The sequence below is a fragment of the Natator depressus genome, chromosome 26 (assembly GCF_965152275.1).
Source record: "Natator depressus isolate rNatDep1 chromosome 26, rNatDep2.hap1, whole genome shotgun sequence".
NCBI classification, from domain to species: domain Eukaryota; kingdom Metazoa; phylum Chordata; order Testudines; family Cheloniidae; genus Natator; species Natator depressus.
Genome location: NC_134259.1, coordinates 153676 through 181487, shown reverse-complemented (window position 1 = coordinate 181487; position 27812 = coordinate 153676). Strand labels below are relative to the sequence as shown.

General features: G+C 40.7%; 1 protein-coding gene and 1 long non-coding RNA gene across 4 annotated transcripts in view; one reads left to right on the top strand and one right to left on the bottom strand.

Moving 5' to 3' along the window:
• The window catches only part of VDAC3 (voltage dependent anion channel 3), a 32867-nt gene that overhangs the window by 1640 nt on the left and 3415 nt on the right, over nt 1–27812 (bottom strand). Inside the window, exons 2-8 of one of the 3 annotated variants that reach the window (XM_074939964.1) lie at nt 23796–23907; nt 20244–20315; nt 18266–18315; nt 10645–10797; nt 6834–6886; nt 3050–3277; nt 1800–1950 (exon numbers count right to left, since the gene is read on the bottom strand). In XM_074939964.1, the coding sequence (XP_074796065.1) occupies nt 1800–1950; nt 3050–3277; nt 6834–6886; nt 10645–10797; nt 18266–18315; nt 20244–20315; nt 23796–23829 (741 nt within the window). In that variant the 5' untranslated portion in view covers nt 23830–23907. Of the gene's footprint in view, nt 1–1799; nt 1951–3049; nt 3278–6833; nt 6887–10644; nt 10798–18265; nt 18316–20243; nt 20316–23374; nt 23509–23795; nt 23908–27812 lie in introns of those variants that run through there. The other 2 variants (XM_074939966.1, XM_074939965.1) reach the window with 2 other exon arrangements.
• On the top strand, nt 129–16891 carry LOC141978112 (uncharacterized). The gene is made up of 4 exons (XR_012636333.1): nt 129–280; nt 2831–2919; nt 6798–7025; nt 15840–16891. It is a non-coding gene; the product is annotated as an uncharacterized LOC141978112 (long non-coding RNA).

Genomic DNA, 27812 nt, shown 5'->3' with positions numbered 1-27812 from the left:
TTGAAGTTCAACCCAGGAGTTAAATAAAGGTGTTACAAACACCAGTAATGATAATGAACTAATCCAGGGAGATTAGACATACGGGCAGTAACTAATGCAGTTACTTTGCTTTCTGCAACAGATAATCTCATAAAGAGGGAGAAACCCAGGAAGCAGTAATTCCTTGAAATTATTAGGAGCTTCAGCGACCAGAAACCAGATGTTTGCAAGTGAATATGGCAGTATTTCTATTAAAGTAACATTTTTGACTGCATGCATAAACCCATTCTGGAGAGAAGAGGTAATACTCCTTTATAGAGTTTGTAGTTCACCTCCCATCAACTCAATACACGACAGTTTATTTTTACCTCTATTTGGATAGGGTTTTTCAGCAAATTTCAACCTGTTTCAAATTAGCTAGTTAAATTATTCCTCCCCCCAAAAGTCACCCTCTCACATGCTTTCCTGAAATCTAGATATATTGCACCATTATAGTGCCTCACATACGGCTAAAGTAAAGGCACAGTATGAAACCACACTGTGCATCACTCGTTGCTAAGGGCTTCTCTATATGGAGAATTAGCACAGAGAAAGCTGGGGTATAAGTCTACAGCATTGTAGCAGTCTGTGCACTAACAAGCAGTGTGGACTCTGCTACATGCACTAGACGTTCCCTAGTATGCGCTGACCAACTGCAGGAGACTCAACATATCTCAGCTTAGTGGCAGTTGGTCAAAGCACACTACAGGTATACTGTAGGGTATGTCTACACTGCAGTTAAACACCTGTGGCTGGCCTGTGTCCGCAGACTCAGGCTTGCAGGGCTCAGGCTGCAGTGCTGTAAAATTGTGGTTTAGATATTTGGGCTAAGGCTAGAGCCTGGGTTCTGGGACCCTTCCCCCTCACAGGGTCCCAGAGCTTGGGCTCCAGCCCAAGCCTGAACGTCTACAGCACAGTTTTACAGCCCAGTAGCCCAAACGTGCGTCAGCCGACACATGCAGCCACAGGTATTTAACTGCACTGTAGACATAATCTAAAAAGTTCTGACCAACTGCAGTTAAGCTATCTTAAACCTACTGCAATTGGTCAAAGCACACTATGGAACTTCCACACAGCCAGTTAGTGCATGGTCCTCAACTGGGGTCTGAGTTATCTCCGGGGCTACGCACAGGTCTTCCAGCGGGTACTTATCAACTTATCTAGGTATTTGCCTAGTTTTACATTAGGCTACATAAAAAGCACTAGCAGAGTCAGTACAAACTATAATTTCATACAATGACTTGTTTATACTGCTCCATCCAGTTTACACTGAAACGTAAGTACAATATTTATATCCCAATTGATTTATTTTATAATTATATGGTAAAAATTAGAAAGCAAGCAATTTTTCAGTAATAGTGTGCTGTGACACTGTTGTATTTTTATGTCTGATTTTGTAAGCAAGTAGTTGTTAAGTGAGGTGAAACTTGGGGGTACGCAAGACAAATCAGACTCCTGAAAGGGGTACAGTAGTCTGGAAAGGTTGAGAGTCACTGCACTAGAGTGCTGTAGATTTGCACTCCAGATTGTCATACACCAATGGTCAGTATAGACAAGCCTGAGAGAGAATGCATGTCACAGAATGAGGCTTAAGTAAAGTATATTCCATAATTCACCAGCTGTCTACAACATACGCTCTCCATACACCAATAACTTAAAAAGGGGAAACATAACAACACAAGGTGCCATAGGTTTAAACAATAACCACCCTGTGTCACCAGTTAACAGCATTTAAGCAAACTCCAGTTGTGCTGTAAGTGCTAATCTGGTAAAATACTTACCGCAATGGAAGTATTTTCATCCAGCTGGTACTTTGTGGCAATGCCAAAACGGGTATTGTTACTGCCAGCAGTCCAAGCAAGATTTACTGATGTCTCAACTTTATCGTTAACCTTCTGATAGATTGACCCACCAAATTCAGTGCCATCGTTCCTGTTTGTAACAGATAAAGAGTCTGTGAAGATCTCTCCAGTTTGCTGGTGTTTAACCCTCCGATCACCACAAAGTCTCATCTTTCCCTCTCACCGTCTTTCAAACAAAGTAAATTCCTAACACCACTTCCCAAACAAACCTGAGGATAACCCTAACCCTGTGGGCATATTCAATCCCACACTTCTCTCAGCTGGATCCATGCCTATTCACTCCCTGACCAGACACCTCACCTGGGCTCTGTAGGTTCTTCACCAAGAGCTGGGTTTAGCCTGGGGAATGAGGGAGCTTTCCAGGAGCTAAAACATTGCACTAAGAGGCTTGAAATTTTGACAGAAGAGTTCAGCTTTTCCTTCCCCGACTAGAAGTAGGGAGGGAAGCACATTCCATGCAGAGCATAAACCAGTGGGTTCAGAGGGAGCTACATGCAACCCTCATTGGCTAGAATAAGTCTCAATACAGCTCAGCTTTGGTGAGGAGACTGAAAATGGGGCAATGCAGACAATTCCCCCCCAAAACACTGCCTCTTAAGTACATGTGGAAGGCAAGTATCACGACACCCAACACCACTGAGAGTACTGAGTCTCCTCCCAGACAGTAATGTTAAATGTTTACTTCCACATAGGAAACTGCCATGGTCTAGGACCATCTAAGAGAAAAAGGTAGAAATGTTGCATTAATCCCAATCCTCCCAGTTGACGTTTTAGTACATGTTAGTATGTGGAAGTGGGCAACTTACCCGAGATTCAAATTCCTTCAGTAAGAGTGCCACAAACCAGCAGTCAAAATTATGTTTACTAACTTAAATCCCATAGTTATCCTAAACATACCCTCATTAAAAACTACCCTAATTCCAAAATGCCTTTTCCACTACCAAATTTAGGGGGACAGAATTACCCTGAAGAAAAGTCTCAAAAGATAGCAAATTGGGAAGTGACCCTCCTGTACCTGTCTCTTGGGGAGGAAAATAAGGTATGTAAAGCCTTTCAAAATTCAGTCTGAAATCAGTGTCCTCCCTTTCTCCACCCAGTATACATCTGATGCAGTTAGCCACACAGCTTGCCTGCCATAATCTAGCCTGGCTCCTCTGGTATATACTCACACATTAGTGTGTAGTTGGAAGTCTCCTGCCTTGTATCCTAATGCAAAGTTATTCTGTGATAGTTTAGACTTGGCAGTATCAAAAGCCATCTGATAACCAGCAAGCCAGCCTTCATAGCCCAACACAGCCCAGCCATGGATGGTTGGTCCAGAAAGGTCAACGTCAATGTTGCAGCCTAGGTTTACATACTCCCGTTTGTAAGACGTCTTCAATTTCCCACTCTTCTTTCTGTGGAGAGAAACGTTTTGTTTTACGCATCCTAGCATGGGCCAGCTACGTAGTATTTCTGATGTCTGCACATACTCCATATACTCCAATACTCCATATGCCTTCAAATTTGTGAAGGGTGGGGATTGAGAGAGAGATATATTTACAAGAAGTTTTGTCTGTATATATTGTAATTATTAATTTATAGGACAGATGCAGACCTAAGCACCCACAGGTGTATTTTAAACATCTGAATGATTTAAATATATATAAAAAAAGAGAGAGCATGAATGTATCCATTTTAGTCCTAATGCCATTTTCCTCAATTTGTCAGCACTGTTACTGGTTACCAGTACTCAGGATTATTAGTGGGGCCCTATCAAATTCTCAGCCATGAAAAACATGCCACGGATCATGAAAACTGGTCTTCTGTACTTTTACCCTATACTAAAAGTATACAAAAGTACACATTTCTCAAACTGGCGGTCCCAACTCAAAAGGGGGTTGCAAACCTACTGTGTGTGTGTGTGTGGGGGGGGGGGGGGTAGTATCGTCACAGTATTCACACCCTAACTTCCGCATTGCCTGCAGAACTGGGCAGCCGCAGAGTGGTGGGTGCTGGCTGGGCACCCAGCTCTAAAGGCAGCACTGCCGCCAGCAGCAGCACAGAAATAAGGGTGGCATGGCATAGTACTGCCACCTTTCTGTGCTATTGCTGGCAGTGGTGCTGCCTTCAGAGCTGGGCAGCTGTCGAGCAACAGCTGCTGGCCAGGCACCCAGCTCCGAATGCTCTGCTGCTGCTGGCAGTGGCACTGCTTCAGAGCTGGGCAGCCGAAGAGCGGCAGCTGCAGCGCAGAAATAAGGACGACACGGTGTGGTATTGCCACCCTTCTGCGCTGCTGCTGGCGGCGGCGCTGCCTTCGGAGCAGGGTGGCCGGAGAGCAGCGGCAGATGGCCGGGCACCCATCTGTGACGGCAGCGCCACTGCCAGCACCACCACAGAAGGGTGGCAATACCATACCATGCCACCCTTTCCAGGGAAGTGGCCTTGCAGCCACTGCTCATAATCCCATACCTGCGTAACGATGCAATCCCACCAATCAGTACTTGTTTCTCAGGACCAGAACCAACTCTCCACCATGTTCAGCTGCTCCGTGACTGCCAATAGCAACCAGGAATTGTTTCGTTCCAGGGCTTCCAGCAGGGCCACCAGAAAGGAATTGTCATATTCCATCTGGTGGCTCCTCTGGAAATACTGCAGGATCAGGCACATTGAGTTCACAATAGTGCAGAGCTGTGCGGGACCCATGCTTCTCTAGAGATGGCGTACTCCCAGGTACGCTAGGCTTTTGAAAACAGGCGTGAAATATTATGGGATGTGGATAAAATTAGGGGAAGGAGAAAAATACATCATGGGATGTTCGAGCCATGTGCCCAGTCACCCTCATGAGAATGTTTTGCCCCCATGAGACATTGCAAACCCTTTCCCTAACACCCTTCACTAGATGGTGGCAACCTGCACAGTGGGATAGCTACCCATGGTGCACTGCTAGTGAGAATGCGCTGACACAAGGAGAGTAGCATGGAGATGCACAATCACTTACTTACTGTGGTGGCTATAGGTCGACTTAATTTTGTAACGTAGACTTGCCCTTACTCTTCACAATACCTCAAGCACCTTAACATCTGCAAAAAGTGATCCATCCTCCTCTTCTCTGAATCTTGTCCTCTCTTGGCTTCTATGACTGTCCTCTTACAGGTCTCTTCCTACCTCTCTAATTGCTCCTTCAGTGTATCCTGAGGAGGATCTTCCTTATCCCCCTTCAACTGTGTGGGGGGTTCATCTGTCCTCATCTCTTTTTTCTCTACACCTCGTATCTGGGTCATCTTATCCGCAAACACAAATTCAACTTCTATCTCTATGCTGAAGACTTACAGATCTTCCTCCAGACCTAACTCCTTTTCTCCAAACAAAAGTCTCAGCCTGTCTCTCTGAGATCTCCTTGTGGACATCTAGCCATCAGCTCAACTTCAACATGACTAAAATGCAGCTCCTAATCTTCCCTCTCCCCGCAAGCCCTTTCCTACAAGAAACCTCTTTTCTCTATCACTGTGGACAACAGCAGCATCCTGGCTTGTCACTCAGGCCTGTGACCTGGGCATCATCTTTCACTCAGACCTCTCTCTAGGTCCTTATATCCAGGCTATGTCTAAATCTTGGGAGATTCTTGCCACATAAAATCTAAGATATGGCCTTTCACTAACCACCCACTAAGTAAAAAGCTCCTCCAAGCTCTCCGTCTCATATCACAATTACTGCAACCTCCTTCTCTCTTGCAAATACAATTCTGCCCCACCCATATCAAATTAGAATGCTATTGCAAGAATCATTCTCCTAGCCCATCACTTTTACCACGTCACCTCTCTCTTTAAATTCATCTAGTCACATCAAACATAAGTTGCTTTTGCTTTCAAGGCCCTTTTGCAGCCTACCCCCACCATCCCTATCATCTCTTATTTCCTATGGAGAGTCAACTCGTGTCTCCAAATGGCCCATGATGCTAGCCTCTATCACCCACTTGTTAAACTTTCAAACAAACACCTTTGTGCTTTCTCCCATGCTGCCCCTCATGATTCAGTGGAGCTCCCCATAAACACCAGCAAAGCTAACTCATTATCCTCCTTCAAACTCTCCTTTACTGTGATGCCTACAAAAAGCCAAAAAACCCTGACAATGGTTAAGCTTGTGGTGCACTGATACCACTGCTGATCATGCTGACTAATATTGTCTCACCGTTTCTTTGTACTCTGTTGTCTGTATCCATCTGTCATCTCTTGCCTTATATTTAGATTCTAAGCTCTTTGAGGCAGAGACTGCCTTACTGTTCCGTGTCTGCACAGCACCTAGCACAGTGGGGTCATGGTCCACAACTAGATCTCCTACGTACTACGGTAACACAAATAATACTAATAAAAACATAAGAGTGGCCATACTGGGTCAGACCAAAGGTCCATCAAGCCCAGTATCCTGTCCTCTGACAGTGGCCAATGGCAGGTGCCCCAAAGGGAATGAACAGAACAGATCATCAAGTGATCCATGCCCTGTCACCCAATCCCAGCTTCTGGCAAACAGAGGCTAGGGACACCATTCTTGCCCATCCTGGTTAATAGCCCATTGATGGACTATTTTCCATGAATCTATCTAGCTCCCTTTTGAATTGGTGACACTTTTCTACTTTCACACAATCCCCAATGTTAGAGGTATAGAAGTACCATTTCTGAGTATTTTTTATTTATTACACATTTTTAGATGGAGGGAAAATTATGTTTTTGAGAGGAATCTTTCATCTAATATATGTTATTATAAACCTGATATTAGCTGCGCCCTTACAAATATTCTACCAAGCTCTTCAGAATCAAAAAAGTTCTTTATTTTTACCCAGAACGCCTACCTGTTGGGATACTGGAATAGGACTATGCCCATTTATCACTGCCACTGAAGACAGACAATTAACTTTTCATATGTTTAATCCAATTCTAGGAATCTCTTAACACAAAATTGAAGGAGGATATTTACCCTGTGTTTGGTACAAATATGGTGTCAAGAGTCAGCTTCAATCCCTCAGCTAACTGCAAAGAAGGAAAAGAAGAAGTCAGATTATCTGGACTCCTTCTATTGAAAAAGATGATTGGCATTATATTCTCTTACCTTACTATAATTCCCATCTCCTCTTCTTGTCTGAATAGAAGATGATCTTTGGCACAAAAAGTAAGTAATTTGCAGAGAACTCCACACTGAAGATTTAGTTTGAGTGAATAAAGCAAGTAACTTCACTAGTTTTCCACATTCCCAGATTCCAGAAGTGGTGGGCACCTTATAAATATGTACTCAGAGCATAAGAATGGCCATACTGGGTCAGACCAATGGTCCATCCAGCCCAGTATCCCGTCTTCTGACAGTGGCCAATGCCAGGTACCCCAGAGGGAATGAACAGAACAGGTAATCATCAAGTGATCCATCCCCTGTCGCCCATTCCCAGCTTCTGGCAAACAGAGGCTAGGGACACCATCCCTGCCCATCCTGACTAATAGCCATTGATGGACCTGAACTTACCTAGTTCCTTTTTAAAACCTGTTATACACAACATCCTGTGGCAAACAGTTCTACAGGTTCACTGTGTGTTGTGTGAAGAAATACTTCCTGTGTTTGTTTGTTTTAAACCTACTGCCTATTAATTTCATTTGGTGACCCCTAGTTCTTGTGTTATGAGGAGTACATTACACTTCCTTATTTAGTTTCTCCACACCAGTCATGATTTTATAGACCTCTGTAAGATTCCCCCCCTTAGTTGTCTCTTTTCCAAGCTGAAAAGTCCCAGCCTTACTAATCTTTCCCATGTGAGGCCTTACGTTCAACTTGATGGCATTTCTCCGTTTCTATATATGTCTGTATGTAATGCAATAACTTCTGAATGCCCCATCTGATCAATTCCGAAATTTCAGAGAATGTTCTAGACATCAGTGGCCAGAAACTTTTTATTTTGGGGGATAATTTGAACACTGAATGGCAGGAAAATGGGGGACAAAGTTGTTGTCATCTGTTGATGGCATCCATTAACAGTTTGCAGCATAACAATACTCCTGGACAGCCAGAGGGAAAGGAGAGAACACATTTCATTCCTTCTCCCTAATGTTCTGCCTCCTCAAAGACAGCACCAGTTGTCCACTCCTTCCTTCTCAATCTTGTGGGAAGGAAGATATTTCAAGGGGCATGGCGGGGAAAGACAGTGCCTCCATTTGCACTTAAAAAAAATTAATTAGACAAATTTACGGAGCAAGGCCTACATGAGCAATGAAGCATGCAACCCTCTAGTGTGCGTAGGCAGCAGGAGAGGGTGCCAGAGTTTCTGCTGCTGCTGCACCAAATGGACACTCTGTGGGCTTGATTTTAGCTGAAAACAGGTTTGTTTTTTTTTTAATCTTCACCAAAAATCAAAACATTCCATGAAATTTTTGAATTAACTGGATACAGTTGTCAAAAGTTATTGCACAGCACTGAGAAACAATACTGAGCTGAGTGTAGGACCTTGCTTTGGTTGGCCAACTAGTAAATCTTTACTTTAATTGCACTCACAGCGCTAACTATTTAAATATTTTGCATAGCTGGTTGGACAACATCTAAATAACCCCCCTGAATATACATATAATATTGTATTGCTACATATATTAGTTTTTAGGTCGTTAATCTTTCTTATATGTTAAATGCAAATCACCAGTTTGCAAAATGAAATACTTAAAAACCAGGCAATTCCAAAAGTAAGGTTGCTTAACTTGGCCATACTGCACATCTGGCATATTAAACATTGTGATACCCTGTACCTCAAAGCAGCCCCCTAGAACCCCCATATTCACCACTGTCATAATTATGATATGTTTTGTACAAAGTATGCTAGTTGCGAGGTATCATTTTAAAAGTATTGATCTGTTTAACATTAATATCCTGTTGGATTGTATGTAAAGTTAGGAAGTTTTGCTATGGGTATGTCACTGAAATATGCCGTGAGGTTGGGAACACCCACAACCAGCCTGTCAGGTACAACAATGAAGTAGCCAGACAGTGTTAATGGTTCACCGATACCCATTGAAAATAGAATCCTCTATTCTAGAGGAAGCATGTACGCCTTGGGGGGCGGATTAACCCACCTCAAAGCAAAGATCTTTCGCAAGCTGGAAGAAAACATAAGAGGGGAAGTGACATGATCACTTGGCTCTTTTCCTCCCAACTCAACACCTGGAAGAAACATCTAGAAGACAAAGACTTTGAATGGGGGAAGGGGGTCCCAGACTAGGAAAGAGTCCCAGTCCATGTATTGGGAAACCGAAACCTGTTTGTACCATCTATGCTGCTTGATTCAAATCCTGTTTAGTTTGCAGAACTTAACTTATTTTTATTTCTTAGATAACCAACTTTGGCCTTTATGCTTGCTACTTATAATCACTTAAAATCTATGTTTCTGTAGTTAATAAATCTGTTTTCTATTTTACTTAAAACAATGTGTTTTGGTTGAAGTGCTTGGGAAATCTCAGCTCAGTTTACAAAGGCTAGTGTGTGTCCTCTCCACATTGACGGAGGATTGGAATGGGTAATGAACTTTGGACCAGTACAAGACGGTATAGTTCTGGGGCGCAAGGCTAGGGAGCTGAGGGGAATTGGTGGAGCCTTCCTATTGATGATTCATGAGTGGGTGGGAGAGCATTCACGTAACTCAGTTGGGTGGATGTCTGCGTAAGTGCAGGACCCGACAGAGGTTTGTGGCTTGACACAGCACCACAGTGTAAGAGGAAACCCACGATGGTGGACAGAGGGCTCAGCAGTCCCACAGTCCAGGTTGCACCCGGGGGACCCAGTAACAAACATCATATGTCCATGACACAGTAATCTTCTGCTTATTTTAACAAGGGAAAGAATAGAAAATACTTCATAAATGCATCACGGCCAAGTTAACTTTAATTTTTAGTTCTTCCTAGCTTCTGAATGGTTCTTCTTGTAACCATAATATTGAATTACAGCTAGTTTACTGCATTTCACGTCATAGCAGTTTAAGAAAAAATTAAGATTCGGAGGTAATCAGCGTTTGCAATTTACAGGCTTTGGTGGGTTTTCCAGATACACAGATTTGTCTAGTCTGTGTGCACATTAAAAATTCACAACTATGTTTGTCTTCAGCTATCCACCTCATACTGTTTACAAGAGCAGCTGGCTCCACTAGCAGAGCTTGGAGGCAATTTTGAGGCAGAGAACAGACTCAACTATGCATCTTTGCACACTTTAGAATAAAAGTGCCTCCTCTACCTGCTGCTATATTTGTTTTGTAATGTAAGTTAGTAAGTATGTAGGGGCAAGTTACAGTACAAACCAAATGGGACAACTGCTTCACTTTTGAAAGATTAGATTTAAAACCTGGCTTAGGTCATAAATGAAAATCAAGGACTCCTCTAGTCCTTAATGGATATATTTACGTATCAGAAAATAACCTCACAATTTATTAAAATACAATATGAATACTCAGAATGCCCATCTGCAATAGCAGTCCTGCTGCAAATCTGAATTATGATGCATAGTATTGGGAGAGGATATTTGTATGCTCTCTGCCTTTCTGCACTACAACTCCACCTTTAAGAACATCAAATTCAGAAACAGAGTTATATGAAAACTCCCACACACTGTACAAAAAGAATGAGTTGAGGTATTCCCTTCTATGCTATATTTTAGTTAGTCCTAATTTACCACAGCTCGCCTATCATTTATATCTTCTATTGGTTTATTCTCAACACAGTATTTTTACTTGACTTGCTGAATTGCTTTCATAATTTCCACTTTCTCTTACCTTATCCTCCATGGACACCTCTGTCCCCAGTGTGTTGTCTGTGTTCCATTTCTGGGTGAATGTAAGTCCATAGTCCTTGATCTTATATTTGGTCTCTAGGTTGCCTGAGGCCTTCCCAGTGTCTGTGTTGGAGGAACCAGTGGTGGTAAATTCCTGGCAAAAATACGAGACTAAAATTAACACACTTATTACTTAACTAAATTTAATTTCTACTTGATGAGTCCCATCCCTTTGAACCACTTGTTCCCCCCCCCCCTTTTTTTGTTTGTTTGTTTGTTTGTTAAATTTGGAGCACACCCCTTGCAAAATATTACATTCTAATGATGGAACTGGAGACATTAATACACTGATTCCACTAAAGAGGATTCTATTTTAACTAAAATCAGTCCATTGACCCTGTTGTCTAACTCTGCCTAGACTAGGAAACCTTTTAAAAGCACACACCTTAATATCCACAAAGTTTTACAAGGCAGTATTTCTCAATTTCAGAAACGAGTTCAACTCCCATGTGCCATGTCGCAATGCCACTCACTCAGATTTGCTCCAGCCACCCCTCTGTCATGACAGAGGGTGACCGGGCCAAATTTGAGCAGATGGTATTGCAATCCCATGACTGAGTGGGAAGGCTTGCTGAGTCCCCCTAGAAAGTTTGATAAGACCATAAGAATGGGCATACTATGTCTATCCAGCCCAGTATTGTGTCTTCCAAAAATGACCACTGCCAGATGTTACAGAGGGAAAGAACCAAACAGGAGAATTATCGAGTGATCCATCCCATCGTCCAGTACCAGCATTTGGCAGTCAGACATTTAGGGATACTCAGAATGTGGGCTTGTGTCCCTGACCATCTTGTTTAATAGTCATTGATGGTCCCATTCTCCATGAACTAGTCTAATTTTTTTTATTGAAGCCAGTTATACTTTTGACCTTCACAACATGCCCTGGCAACAAGTTCCACAGGTTGACCGTGCATTGCGTCAAGAAGTACTTCCTTTTGTTTATTTTAAACCTGTTGCCTAATCATTCCATCTGATGACCCCTGGTTCTTGTCCCAATTCACTTTCTCCACACCATTTGTGATTTTATGGACCGCTATCAACCCCTCCCCCCCTTAGTTGTCTCTTTTCTAAACTGAACAGTCCCAATCTTTTTAATCTCTGCTACGGAAGCTGTTCCATACCACTAATCATTTTTGTTGTTCTCCGAACATTTTCCAATTCTAATATATCTTTTTTTGAGATAGGGCAACCAGAACTTCATGCACTATTCAAGGTGTGGGTATATCAGATTTATATAGTAGCATTAAGATGCTAGCTGAGAACCACTGCTTTAAACCATTTGTATAATCATTTTACACACTCATACTTTTCATCATAATACCTGGACCCAGATGATTGGATGATAGATAAAAAGGGCTCCAGAGGTGATCCTGGCAATTTCAGGCAGGTAAGCCTAACTTTAGTACCAGACAAATTGATTTACACTATAGTAAAGAACAGAACACGTGAACAAGAATGATTTAGTGGATACAGTGTACTTGGACTTTCAAGAAGCCTTTGACAAGATCCTTCATCAAAGGCTCTTAAGGAAAGCAAGCAGTCATGGGGTAAGAGGGAAGGTCCTCTCATGGTTCAGTAACTGGTTAGAAGACAGGAACAGGACAGGAATAAATGGTCAGTTTTTAAAAGGAGAGAGGTAAATAACGGGGTCCCCCAAGGATCTGTACTGGGACCAGTGTTGTTCAACACATGCATAAATGATCTGGAAAAAGGGGTCAGCTATTAGGTGGCAGACTTTGCAGACAGTACAAAATTACTCAAGGTAGTTAAGTCCAAAGCTGACTGCAAAGAGTTACAAAAGGGATCTCACAAAACTGGGTGACCGGGCAAACAAAATGCAGATGAAATTCAGTGTTGATAAATGCAATGTAATCCCAATGTAAAACATAATCCCAACTATCCATGCAAAATGATGGTGTCTAAATTAGCTAATACCACTCAAAAAAAAAAAAAAAGATCTTAGAGTCAATGTGGATATTCCTCTGAAAACATCTGCTCAATGTACAGAGGCAGTCAAAAAAGCTAACAGAATGTTAGGAACCATAGGGAAAGAGATAGATAACGAGACAGTAAACAGTATAATGCCACTATATAAAGCCATGGTATGCCAACACCTTGAATACTGCACGCAGTGCTGGTCACTCCATCTCTAAAAAGAGATTAGAACTGGAAAAAGTATAGAGGAGGGCAACAGAAGTGATTATTGGTACGGAACAGCTTCCGTATCAGGAGAGGTTAAGACGACCAGGACTGTTCAGCTTGGGAAAAAGACAATTAACAAGGGATGTGATAGAGATCTATCAAATCATGAATGGTATGGAGAAAGTGAATAAGGAAGTGTTATTTACCCCTTCACATGACGTAAGAGCCAGGAGTCACAAAACAACCAAAAGGAAATACTTCTCTACACACCGCACAGTCAACCTTTAGAACTCATTGCCAGGGTCATGCTGTGAAGGCCAAAAGTATAACTAGGTTCAAAAATGAATTAGGTAAGTTCCTGGGGGATAGGTCCATCAATGGCTATTAGCTAAGATGGCCTGCAATGCAACCACATGCTCTGGGTGTCCTTAAGCCTCTGATTGCCTGATGCTGGGACAGGATAACAGAAGTGGACCACTTGATAATCGCCCTGTTCTGTTCCTTTCCTCTGCAGCAGCTGTCGGAAGACAGAATACTGGGCTAGATGGATCATTGGTCTGATCCATTACGGCTGTTCTTATGACCCTTTTTTCCAAACCTCTTTATTCTACTTCTTACCATTGAATATAATTCTCTCTGTATCTCAGTTACCTACTTCCTGACCCAGTCCACTACTGAACTCCAAATCCTTAAGACAAAAGGCCATCAACTGGAGAAATGCTAGTGCAAAAGACACTTCCTCCACTGTAATGTCTGGATAAATCCCAGACTTCCCTCAAGCCACCCTCCGGTCTGGAAAAATCATCATTTTATTATTCTGTATTCTTTAAAGACATCAAAAAATCCTTGATCACTCTTCAGCTACATTAGCTTACTTCTTCACCACCCTGTCTCCCTCTTCTTTTTCACCTACAAAGTCTGCCATATTCTTCCATTCTAAAACTGCAATAGTATGCGATACCCACCAGCTCCACCTTCTCTTTTTCCCTTTACATAGATTCAGTCCTCTCACATCTGATACCACAACCATCTGCACCTCACCTAACTGATACCATACACTTCGGACAGAAAACTCCCTGAACCCATTAGTGTCTGATCTCTTTCCAACAGTCTCTACTCTAGCTCCCTATCCAGACCACACACAAAGTGTCAGAGTTTAAGGACAAAGGATACCACCAAATCATCTAGTCTGAACTCCTGTATATCAGAGGCCGCAACCATCACCACCCAGCACCCGCACGCTAAACCCAACAAGCAAATTTAGCCCAAGCAAACAAAATTAAATCCAGTGGTAGCTGTCATAACTCTTCTAGAAATCCATCTTTCACCGCAACAAATATAACCCCATATCCAACTTACTCTTAGCAACCCATGTTTCCAACCACCTCACTGCCTGCAACATCCTTCATCTTTTCTGTGCTTCATAGCGTTGAAAGGATCCACCTCAGAATTTTCAGTGATTTGCTCTACCTTGTAGACTGTGGCCCCATTAGTTACCCTCTTGGGCCTCTGTATAGCACTTTACACTACTAACCATCTATATCACCCTCTGAACACTTCACTTCAGACACTATGTTGATGCCTCAGGGTCGTCCCTCCCTTGTAATTGACTATCCCTTTTATCCTAATGACATTTCTCCATCTCTTTCAGATCATTCAATAACTTCTTTTCAAATATCAAGTTGACCCTTGATTCAGTCTTAGGTTTTTTTTTTTTTTAAACTTATCTTCAGAGAGGCAAACTTCTTCCTCTGAAAGATAGGTATGCTCAGTTGAGTCTTTAGCTCATTTATCTCTCAGGATCTTCTTACAAGTCTTTCCATTAGCTAGGCCTCCATATTCCACACAAGTCACTACCTCAACACACACTTACTGGAACTCATATCCATTTGCCTTTTCACACCTGGATTACTGCTGCCCTCCCCCCTCTATAGCTTCCCAAGAGAACCTGCACCTAGACTCCCATCTATTCAGAACCCTGTATCCACCTTCTAACCTTTACACATGAACATAATCACATCGCCACCACTTTGAAAGAGCTTCACAGGTCCTCTATCTACTAGCAAAATCGCACTCCTCACCCTCAAGGCACTGCACTGCCAAGACTCTCCCTTCTATTTCTCCAATCTTTTCTCCTTATACTCTACTGGCTTCATCTGCTCTTCCAATTCTGACCTCCTCGTACGTTCTTCATTCTTTACCCTCCTTTGTGAGGTTCATTCTTTGATGCTGCCTCACCAGCTGTTGAACAATCTGTCCCTTTTCTCTACCTCACAGATACTTTTGTAAAACAGCTCAAAACCCACATCTTCCGACGCTGCCTAAAGCCAGCCAGATGCTGGTCAGTTCCCCATACCTTAGGGTTTCTTTATGCCTCTCCTTGTCAACTGTCCGCATCTACTGTCTAACCCTCTTGTAACTAAATCAGTAAATGCTGTGTGAAGACATGAGCAACACATTAAAAATGTTAACTGTATGGTACATTCTAACTACAGTTATAATGCACATCAGGCAAGTTATGAGAAGTGTCTGACAAAAGACATAATTTCAGTTCCCATCTTTGGAACCCTAATTGTAAAGATTAGACTTGTTCCAAGTCTGTGAAAACTTGTATTCTTCGATTCTCACATACCCATTTTCCACACTCCCAGGCCAATGCAATGAGCTATAAGTTTCAGGAAACTCATACTTGGAACAGTTTTAAAGTACCAGAGAGGTACTACCAAAAACACATTTCTGTCACAATATGCAAGATGGCATTTACTGTATGATTATGCCATGCTGCAACAGCACACAACTGTCTTAAAATATATCCATCCAGACAGCAAAGGAAAATATAGGAAGCTAACTTCTGTGGTTGATTAGCCTTTAAACAGGGTTTTCAGGCTCCAAATACAAGTGCACAAATCTCTGATTTGTTACTTCTGTGAGATTATGTTTAAGAGACCAATCTATAACTGACTTTTAAAAATCTCTCGCTTGATCTTAATGCAGATCATCAATCTAAACGGCTGAACAGATTTCTCAGATCAAGGAAAACAAAGATCTTGTCTGCCCTTTTCACTAAACACAGTGAAGGGAAAGAATCCTGCTGTCATATGATCAAAAGCAGAAGGATTTTCCTAGCAGTTAGAACTGGATCTCCTTCTGAGAGAGGACAGCGCAGAGTCAACATTTGTTACCATTCATCTCCAGACTGTCAAAAGCAGAGCTCTGATTGGATCATGTCTCATGGGAGCATTTCTGAAATCCTCTGCATCAGAATGCCAGACTGCCTTAATTTCATATACCAGTCTGAACCAGTCCTCAAGTTCACCTTCATATTTGACCTTTCAGCTCACTGTGGCAGACATCTTAGAAAAACACGAGACATTTAGTAGGACATTGAACCAGTTGTGCTGTACGAAGCAACATCTGAAAGAAAAGTCTGCGAGGGAATGAAAGCTGTATATGAAGGTTCTACCTCTCAAACTTAAAGATAGCTCAGCACACAGTAAAACTACTTGCCGTTATATCAAGACAGAGTTTAGCTTCCATTTGTACCCAATTATGTGGCACATCCCTCATTCTGGACCTCAACTCACTTCCATCCCACACAAGCCTGTTGTCCTTTCATTGTTAATGCAAATACTGATATTATAAATGCTAAACCATGATTCTGAAATAACAGAAAATGTTATCTATACCACATAATTTCTAGATTCCTTTCCTCTTATTTTTGTTGTGTTTCTATGGTTCTTTGACACAGACTTTAAATACCTGTGTTATACAATTGGGTTATAGTGGAGTGCAAGCCATGCACACAGGAATGCTTCATGTCAGTTACCATTTTTCCTTCACCTCCTAAAGAGATTAGGAATGTCAATGTGTGTCACAGTCCAGAGCAAAGTATGTAAAAGTAGGAAACCCCATTAGAAAGTGACAACAGGAAAAAACACACAAGAACAATCACTATTCTTACCAGCTGAATAAGTAGCCAAAACCAAAGTTGCATGGAAAGGGGAGAAAACATTTGAGAAATTAAGGATTTTGATCAATCAGCAAACTTAGGCAGATCTGGATGTTTTCTGTATACATTCTGGCCATTATTTAACACCACAGCCTTAGTATAATATTCTTAGCATTTGAAAATTACAATGCATTGCTAAACAAACTGTCTAAAAAAAACCTGATATTTCGTACTTTGCAGCTATTCCATTTCAGTCACAATAAAAAACTTGTATTCCCCATATCCTTACTATCTCACTGTGGTACTCCACTTAACTGTGACAAACTACAAAATAACAAGCTACCTTCTGCTATAAGAATGAATTAAGATGTTTGTGCATATTTGAGGTGTGAACGTACAACCAGAAGGGAGAGCTGAAGCAAACGGGGCACGGTAGAGGTTGAAAAGTAACATGAGTGAAGCAAGCATAGATGGCACTGTAGACATGCATGCACAGGAGTGCAAAAGACCATGCAAGAATAAGTGTGCCTAGTGGGGAGATATTCTCGAGGGTAAAGGTAAAAAAATATGGATTCTATTCCTCGCTCTGTCAAGGCTTCCTGTGAGATCATGGGGAACTAATAATTTTCCCCTTCTGTAAAATGGCGATTATGATATTTTGTACTTTTCAGAGATCCCGTGAGATTTACTTCATGTAAAATGCTGTCAATGCCTCATGTAATAGATGCTATAGAAATGCTATGCTTTATTATTAAGCTTAGCAGCATAAGCATAAAGAGGCAAGGTTCAATCCATTTTGAACAGAGCTGGAAATGCAAGCCCAAGCACAATAAAACTCTAGCTAAATTATGTCCCCCAGGTCACCAATGGTTTAAAAGAGTCAAACTCTCCCTTTAAATCCAGCGAAGGTCTCTGGCAATATTTTGATGGTGGGAACTTGGGAGTATAGCTTTTGCAAAGCCAGCCAGCTGGCTCTCAACTTCATCCAAAACCTCACTTTGCTAAAGGTTTTTGGTGTCCCGAGTCCTTTGGATAAATAGTTAATGCAGGATTGTGAATCCAGACTAACAGTGGTGGATGATCTGGCCTGCATCCATAAGCAGAGATGTGAGCCAGAAACAAATTTAGCTATAAAAAGGTAGTGAGAGAGAACACACATGACTGGAAGCATGACAATGGAAACCCATTTTGAAGACTGGGGTGAAGACACTGCGAAGATGGAAGAGTGAACAAATGTACCTATGCAAATCCTAACAATGACAGTATGCTATGTGAAAGTTTGTTTAGATCACATAGAAAATACTGGGACACCAATTCTTTACATCATTCTAGTAGCACACCACTCACCTCCAAACATTAAAATGAGAGATGAAACAGAAAAGTAGTAAATACCAGTGAATTACTTTTGTTACTAAAGAGGTTTACTCTCATCTTTGCTACACTGGTGTCATTGAAAGTCTTCAGTACTCACCACGCCACTGGAAGACTTGGTCTTCAGCTCTAACTTGATCATTCCAAATCCTGAAACAGCGAAGTTCACAAGTTTCTATTACATTGCAATGTACAAGAATAGGATAGACACTTACTCCAGTATGAAACAGGTTGGGAGTGTTCGCTCGAAACAGCCCACCCTGTTACTAGGTGCTGATCTTCCTGGGAAAGTATTAAATGGTTTCTGATGACTCACCAAGGTAGGTGGCTCACTACCCATCAGGATGTAAGGGAGGCAGAAGCGTCTATTTTAGAGTACAACGAGGGTGTGGGCTGAGCAGTCCTGAATTAGATTAATACATTTTAAGACCAGAAGGGAACATTATGATCATCTGTCTGAACTGCTGCGTAACACAGGCCAAATAATTTCATCTACTTGAGCTAGGGCATATTGATAGTAAAACATCCAATCTTTACTTGAGACTTAAAGTGATTACCCCTTGATATATCATTCCAATGGTTAATCATATTTACTGCTAGATATTTGTGCCTTATTTTTAATCTGAATTTGTCTAGCTTCAATGGATCTCATTAGACATTTGTCTTCCAGACTGAAGATATTATCAGATATCTTTTCTCCATTTAGATACTTGTAGACTGGGATCAAACCATCTTCTACCCTTCTCTTTTAGAAGCTAAATAAACAGACATGTTTAAGTCTCTCACTGCAAGGCAGGTCTTCCAGCCCTCAAATAATCTGCATAGCTCTTTTCTGAAAGCTGTCCCATCTGTCACCATCTTTTTGTCATAGTCTCACCAATACCACATACACAGATAATACCATTTCCTTACTCCTGCTTGATATTCCTTTGTTTACACATCCCAGAACAACATTTGCTCTCTCTTTAGGCTGAAAAATCTAGAAGCAGCTAAAACTAGAAAGAAAGCTTGAGCTGAAATTTGTCAAAATATAGTTTGATCTTTGTTAACAAAAGACAAGTCTGAGAAACAGGGTGAGTTTTTGACTTTACAGTGTGTGAACTTCGTTTTAGACCAGTTTGGGAAACGCACCCACTCACACATTGTTTAATAACATTTCACAAGATAGAGGATTTCAGAATTCATGACATGTCACTGTACTGTCAATCTCAGGATTCCCATAACTGACCATAATTTAAACCAGTCACAGAAAATGAAAATACAGAGAGCTACCCCACGAGATGGGCTGTATCTCTGAAAGCAGACAGTTATTCAAATGAATTAATATGACATATACAGCAGATGGAGAAACGATCATCAATTAGGAAGAAATCCAGTTTCAAGATCCAGGAAAATACATAAATATACATATACAGAAAAAAAGCCACTTCTTTATCAGCTGTATAGTGCCAGTTTTATGCCACAAACAATGTAAATGCTGCATTAAGCCATTGTTTATGTAAATTACCAAGAACTGCAAACAGGAGAACAGTTCAAGCAGAGAGTTCCTCCCCGAGAGACTTTCTGGGTTTTCTTTTAAAATAAAATATTTACCCATTTAAAGTGCTCTAAACTATTTGTACTGTGTCCAACATCACACATAATTTTGTCTCAAACAACATAGGAGCACTCTATCTGAGGGGATCGTCTGTTGCCAATGGTCTGCTACGGCAACTTCCATGGTGGGGGTGGACCTAATTATACATATCCCTGTATAAAGTAAAGAAGGTGAGAAGCACTCTATAAAAGGCTGAAGACACCGGAACACTTCTCACTATTCAAATTACATTTTGTGGCATCTCTCTGGGCAAGACTCGAAACAGTTTCCTTTCTAGTTTGATACATATTTATGATGTGTTAATATGTTGAGTAAGTAGCACGAGATATTTTTTTCTCCTTCTTCACTTGTACTTATTTGGTCACATTATTATCACAAAATATTATTTCACTAAATACATATGTAAATAATGTTATTACTTTTGTTAAGACACCTAAGAAATGTAAGTTTATTAGCATCAACATATGATCATGCTGCTTACCATATCCTTTGTTGAATACATCCCTGGCAGATTTCCCCAGGTCACAGTAGGATGGTGGGACAGCCATTGGGTCTGAAAAGATTGGAAGTGGAGAGAACCCAGATTTTACAAGACAGAGCTGAAAAATCGTACTAAGCGGAGAGAGACCTTCCTTACTTCCACCTTGTTTTGTCAGAAAGAACAAAAGGTATTTTATCATATCAGAAATTTAACATAAGCCAATCTATAATTCAGAAACACTGTACCCCAGGAATGGAATTAAACTCTAGCAATGTACTTGTCCCAGAATTTGCTAATATTGTATCAGAGAAAGAACCCAACAACGTATTGACTCCATTTCTGTTCCAATAATTGAATGCTGCTTTCATGATAGGAACCGTTCTGACACGGGCCCTAGGTGACATAGCCCATGGTGGTGAATAATCATAGAATCGCAGGACTGGAAGGGATCTCAAGAGATCTTCTAGTCCAGTCCCCTGCACTGAAGGAAGGAATAAGTATTATCTAGACCACCCCTGACAGGTGTTTGTCTAACCTGCTCTTAAAAATCTCCAATTATGGAGATTCCACAACCTCCCCAGGCAATTTATTCCAGTGCTTAACTATCCTGGACAGTTAGGACGTTTTTCCTAATATCCAATCTAACCCCACCTTGTTGCAATTTAAGCTCATTGATTCCTCAAGGTTAAAGAGTACAATTTTCCTCCCTCCTCCTTGTAACAACCTTTTGTGTATTTGAAAACTGTTATGTCCCCCTTCAGTCTTGTCTTCTCCAGACTAAACAAACCCAATTTTTTTAATCTTCCCTCCTAGGTCACGTTTTCTAAACCTTTAATTATTTTTGTTGCTCTCCTCTGGACTTTCTCCAATTTGTCCACATCTTTCCTAAAATGTGGCGCCCAGAACTTCACACAATACTCCAGTTGAGGCCTAATCAGCGCAGAGTAGAGTGGAAGAATTACTTCTCGTGTCTTGCTTACAATATATCCCAGATTGATGTTTGCTTTTTTTGAAACAGTGTTACACCGCTGACTCATATTTAGCTAGTGATCCACTATGAACCCAGATCCCTTTCTGCAGTAATCCCTCCTAGGCAGTCATTTCCCATTTTGTATGTGTGCAATTGATTGTTCCTTCTTAAGTAGAGTACTTCACATTTGTCCTTATTGAATTTCATGCTATTTATTTCAGACCATTTCTCCAGATCATTTTGAGTTTAAATCCTATTCTCCAAAACACTTGCAGCTTGGTATTGTGCGCAAACTTTATAAGTGTACTCTCTATGCCATTATCTAAATTGTTGATGAATCAGCAAAATGAAAGCCCATGGAGTCCAATATTAACTAAAAGCCAATTTAGAACTGTATAAGATTCTTCCCCCCCGCCCCGTTATTTTCTTGATTCTTCCCCTCAGGTAGTCTTCCAGAGCTTTGGAAAATACAAAAAGGACATCTGTCTACAGTATGTGGATGTGACTGACACACCCGGGCACCCCAATATTCACCACTGTTACGTAATTAGGATATGTTTTGTACAAAGTATACTTTGTGAGGAGGTATTCTAAAAGTCTTGATCTGCTATGTTATGTTACGTTCTTATGCTAGACATGAATATCTCGCTGGATTGTATGTGCTATCATCGTATGTGAAGTTATGAAGTTGGGCTATGTATGTGTTACTGAAACTTGTTGTGAGGCTGAAAACACCCACAAGCAGCCTTTCAGGTACAACAGTAAAAAGGCCAAACAATGCTAATGGCTCGTTGAGGAAATGCACACAAGCACAAGGATTACCCCAGAAACTGTGTACAATAGAAACCTCTCAAAGATAGCACTACACAATGGGAACTGTTTGACCCAGCTCACAGCAAAAGAGCTTTCCAGCAGGTGGGGAGAAGATATAAAAGGGGGAAAATGACATCATGAGGGGACCTCATTCTCCCTACAACAACATACCTGGAAACACCTGAGGAATAAAGACTGAACAAGGGGGGGAAGGGGGAAGAGGAGGAGGGAGCGATGGTCATAGGCTAAAAGGGATTTCTAGCCTGTGTATGAAAACCTGGGAAACCCAAGCTGCAAAGCCAAGGCAGTTTGTGCCTTAAGAATCTGACAGCCTGTTTATCAATCAGGGTGAGAATTTGTTAATTCATATCCTATCTATCTGGTATGTTAAACTCAGTTTGCAGTTTTATTTACTAGGTAATCATTTATAACCACTTAAAATGTATCCATTTGTAGTTAATAAAAACTTATTTTGTATTTTAATCCAAACCAGTGTGTGTTGAACTAAGGCATCCGAGGAAAGTGTGTATGGTCCTCTTTACATTGAGGGAGAGGCGGACTGGGTGTTAAACCCACATTCTGGCCAGATTTGACCAGGGCAGTACAGTACTGCTCTGGGGTCCTAGGCTGGTGGTTAGAAAGCCTGCATGTGACTGCGGCTGGGTGCATCCCTATCTGTGTGAATGCTTGTGAAAGTGCAAGCTTGGCAGGCTTTGCAACTTGTCACAGCAGCACAATGTGACAGGGAGCCCAGGCTGGTGGATCAGAGGGCTCAGCGGTACCCCAGTTCCAGGTGGCGTTCCAGGATCTTGCTGAGTCTCTCTCTCTGATAATGCACTTACAAGAAAAAATGAGACTATGGTCTAACATAAATAACTGTTTGTGTCTCAACTTTAAACAGAAAAAAGCCAGAAACTGAAAATTATGAGTGGAGTGTTAGTTTTAACGTTGGATGTCTCAATCCTTTTGATCGGTGTCACTACCTAAATATTATTAAATACCATTTTAAAATATATTCTGCTAGTGGCTTCACATTAAAGAAACATAGGTAGCTTCTATTCTAGAGTTTGTGCCTGAGAAATATGGATTTATAATGGCAAATCTTAAATATCCATCATGTTACTGTGGTAGCTTCTGTTCCAGAAAGGACTAACTAACCAACAGCTGAATGGCTCATTTGTTGCAGATCTTCTCTTGAACAGCTGCCACTAGAAATATCTCCAATCCTCCACTTGATAAATTATATTACACCGAAAGCACCGCTGATCCAAGAGAACAATAATAATGCAAACTAAGAGGTAAAAATCCTTAAAATCATCAATTCCCTTCAAATACTCACACCACTTACCTTTCCTTTGAACTACACAGCAGTGCTACTGTTTAGTCTCTTTCTTATTATTGTTGGGTTTCTCTTCCCCCACGCTCTTGCTGAAGAGCAAACTTGTGTTCTTCTGACCTTTGTGTGACAAGAAATCTATTCTTGCAGCAAGCAGATTCTGACTTCACTCACAAAAAGACAAAACTAATCAAACGCAGAACTGCTTCACAAAGTTCACTTTCTGTCACATATCCTGGCTATTATGCAAGGATATCAACAAAGTATCTGAATTAATTCACAACTCAATCTTGTGGATGGATTACACAGAGCTGAGATAATTTACACTCTCTAATGAACCTCTTTATTTTTAATAGCTGGCCTTCTGCTATATATATATATATATATATATATATATATATATATATATACACACACACACACACACATATACCTGTGGGTCTAGAAGGTACAGAACAGCTGGACATGACTGCAGATTCCTTATACGAAGATTAGGTCATAAATTATGTACGTCTCAAATGTGAACTTATAAAAGGCCTTTATACCTGTCAAATATGGAAAAAAATTGATGCATCATTAAAGATGAAAGACAAGTTTTACTTATACTATTACAGCAGCATCTGCAACCTAGTCGTGGAGCAGGCTGCGTTTCTGATATAAAACCTGATTTTTACCAAAGAACTGTTGAGGTGAGCCAGGAACAAATTATTCCACAATTTTTTAAAAAGTTGCTGTTATCTTTTAAAGTTTATTATTGTCAGAATTTTTTCATTCCATTGTTTTCAAAACAGCTCAATAACTTAAAATCATTACTAAGAATTAAAGCAAACAAAATAAAGAGAACACAGCCAACACCAGGAAAGTGTAAAAGCAGATATTGTGCTTATGCAGTAACTGTTTTTGAGGCTTAAAAAATGTATTAGGCACATATACAAGCAAAAGCCAATACCAAAGATGGCGCTCTGCACAAGCCCCCATCAGATGCACAAGCAGCATCCTGGTGAGAAACCTAGTAAATTAAACAGCTACCTCTTCCACTATCCACACTAGGTAATTCACTCTCCCCCCCTCCCACCCACTGACTTTTTGGGGGATATCAAAATCCACGGGACTCACAAATGCTTGCTTAAGGGAGAATTGTACCGTGCCATCCCTGAAGGAGGTGCTGACTATCACCACCAGTTATGGATCCAACACCTCAGCAGCAAAGGCAGATTGGTGTAAGTAAAGGATGATTTCAGCATCCCAACTACTCTACTGGGTAAATGGCCTAAATTTTTGCTTGGTCTGAGATATAATGACCATTTCAAGGCAAGATACTACATATATCATTTGAGAGAGGTAATTCTAGGGACCAATGGAAATCTGAGCATGTGACTTATTTCAGTTGTGAGTCACAAGATATCAGATTTTGGAAGTCACATTTGGATTACACTTTTACTCTTCCCCAACTCAACTTCTGAATGGACTTTAGCAGCTGTTCTCTAGGGAACTATTAGAGCTAGTACGAATCAGTGTTACCAGTGATTCATAAATGGTGGTCTGAAAAACTGCTTTTTTCACAAGAGCGACGTATTTGTCAGGCCTCTGGCAGAAGCATTTTCTGCTAGCCACGGGTGGGAGTTTCCACTTTCAAAGACTGTGATCGACTAAGTTCCCTAAGTGAAAGGGCTATATTTAGCTGGGAATGAATGTTCTAAAGGTTATCAAACAAAGATAACTAAGTACAAATGCGAAACACTTAAAATTATTTAAAAATCAAAGTTTTGTGATTGCTAATTTAAATCATGATTAAAATCAATGATCACTTTGATTTAAATTAATGCACCTTGCTGCAAAGTGACTTAGGCCTCGATTACACTTAAAAGGGTTTGCCACTAGAGATATACAGGCGGAGACATAATGGTAAATTCTCCTAATGGAGAGACAGCTTATACCGGCAATAGTTCCTTGGTGTGTATAGTTTCAACCAGTTCCCCAAACAGAATAAGCTATACCGACAAACGGACTTTTCTGCAGGTATAACTGTATCTACACTAGGGATTTTGCTGCCATAGCTATATGTTCATCAGGGATGTGATCTCTTCCCCCCCTCACTTAACTGAAATAGCTATATTGGTAAAACTTTCTAGCTTAGACCAGGCCTTCGAAAAGCTAGAGCAATATGTGCTGCAGACAACATGGGAAGAATTGATGCTGATAAAATGTAAACGGTTACACAAAGGGAGAGGAAATAAAGCAGCAGAGACACAAAATGGAAGGCCATAACTAAGCTGCAGTCACATTAAACAAGTTTATTTTCACATTCTTTTTTCCCACATCGCTAACCACTACAGTAGCCACAGAAGAAACGTGGTCTTGTTTTTAGAGACTGTAGTGATAGGTGGTCAATGAAAACACTGTGGCACACAATAAGAACTCTGCTACTATCAACTGCAATATTGTAATGCTGCATTTCAATCAGTATGGAGGATTAATCTCTGATCATGAAAATACAGGCTTCTATTCATACTATAATTAAGCATTTTCAGGGTGAGAGGTAAGCAAAAGAGTTATCAAAATGATCACATTTTAGATTGACATTTCCTTTATTCCTGTATGTTTTCAGCACTTATCAAATTTAATGTAAAATGTATATGGATTTCAGCTTCCCAAAAACTTTAAAAAAGTCAATATTTATATTTCCACTGCAATTCCCTCTCCCAGCAAAGTCCAAAAGGCAATGTGAATACCTGGTGGCTGTAGACATAAGAAATTCTTATTTCCACACTGAAGAGTACCTACATTTACCCGATAAAGTTTTGTAGTGAAATTATTAGACTTCTAGGAATTAAATCAAACATTTTCTCCATTAAACTTCATCAGACAGTTGTAGCAGCTCGGAAACAAAAAACAGCTTTGTGCGTGCAATCTGCAGCAGCTTAGGACTCAAACAGCTCTCAGACTTTGCTCAAAGAGGAAGAAATATCTTTTTTGGGGGGGGGGGGGGTGTCAAATTAATAACATCCATCCAAAATACTGAAAAAGTAGTCATACTGTCTTTATTAATTAAAGATATCAGTATTCTGCATCTTGCAAGGGCAGAAACACCCTTTGGGAAAGTAGCAGAAGTACTTTCAGAATGAATAAGGTTTTCTAGACACTGGTTTTGAATGAGCAATCAAAATGAACTAAAAATTCTTTCGGAGTCCCAGCAACGTGAATCCAGGGATGATCTTCTTCCAGTGGGAGGAGGAAGAGGGAGAAAAGTCATCTGCCTGCATTACAACCCAGGCATATCTATTGAGTGTGTGATCGTAGCATCACATGCTAGACTGTGCCACTCAACGTGCCAGGGTAGATAAAAAATCAATTATTTTTACTTTTTTTAAAAATCAATTTTTTTGATAAAATGCTTTTTGAGGAGAAAGATAGTTTTAATTAAGATGCATTATAGCTCAATGATATCTCGAATATGGATTATAAATTCTAATTCTATAGTATGAGACGATACATTCATGTAACGTTCAAGAAAAAGTTTTGTAAATGAGTTCCAATAGTTCATGGATTAGGGACCCCATTTTATGGGGTTCTAGGGACTTCTGTATAGATTAATCTACCCACCCACCCAATGGGACTCAGTGCTCAGTCTAGAAGATACCATCAGAGATGCTTAGTTTTGCAGTTCTCAAACTGTCCATTTGGGTCTCCAGAGATAAACACATTTTTGCTGTTAACAAGCATGTTAAGTAAATAAAAATAAATAAATACATACATAGAGGTGAGAAACAACAGACCTCAACCCTATTGTCCCTCTGCAAATTTGTGTACACAGAGTCAATCCCTTACCTCTCTCTAAAAGGGCAAAGTTTCAAAATGTTCAATGAATAGAAGATTGTTGGGGGTGGAATAGATCTGGACAAGGAGAAGTCATCTGGAGATAAATGTGAGAAGGGAGGGACAGGCAGTAGAAACAAAAGTGAAATTGTTGGAGCAGCATATTCCAGAAGTCTTCCTGAGTGTAGTCTTCACTGATTTGAGATCTACCATACCATTCTCTCACTAGAAGGGAAAACCTATAATGGCAGCAGGCCGTAAAGGAAACCCAGTTTGGGAATATTTTAATGAAGTTCCTCTATGAGTGGGTGAGACAGGCATGTGTGCAAAATGCAAACAGTGCAACAAAGAAATGCAAGGCCTTGTTGCCCGAATGAAACAACATCATGAGAAGTGTTCCTTCTCAGAACGAAGCTGTGTTGAAGATGATGAAAGGAACGTGTCTGAACATGCATGATCTTCAGGTTGGTAAACTTTTTTATTTCATTCTTCTTTCTTAAGGACTGCCTGTCTTCCTTCTGGACTATTTTTGAATTCTCATGTTTGAGCAGAACATATAGTTGTTACTCTATGGTACTATCATTTTAGATGCAGCTGTGATAAAAAAATAGCTGAAATAGGCAGATCTTCCTTT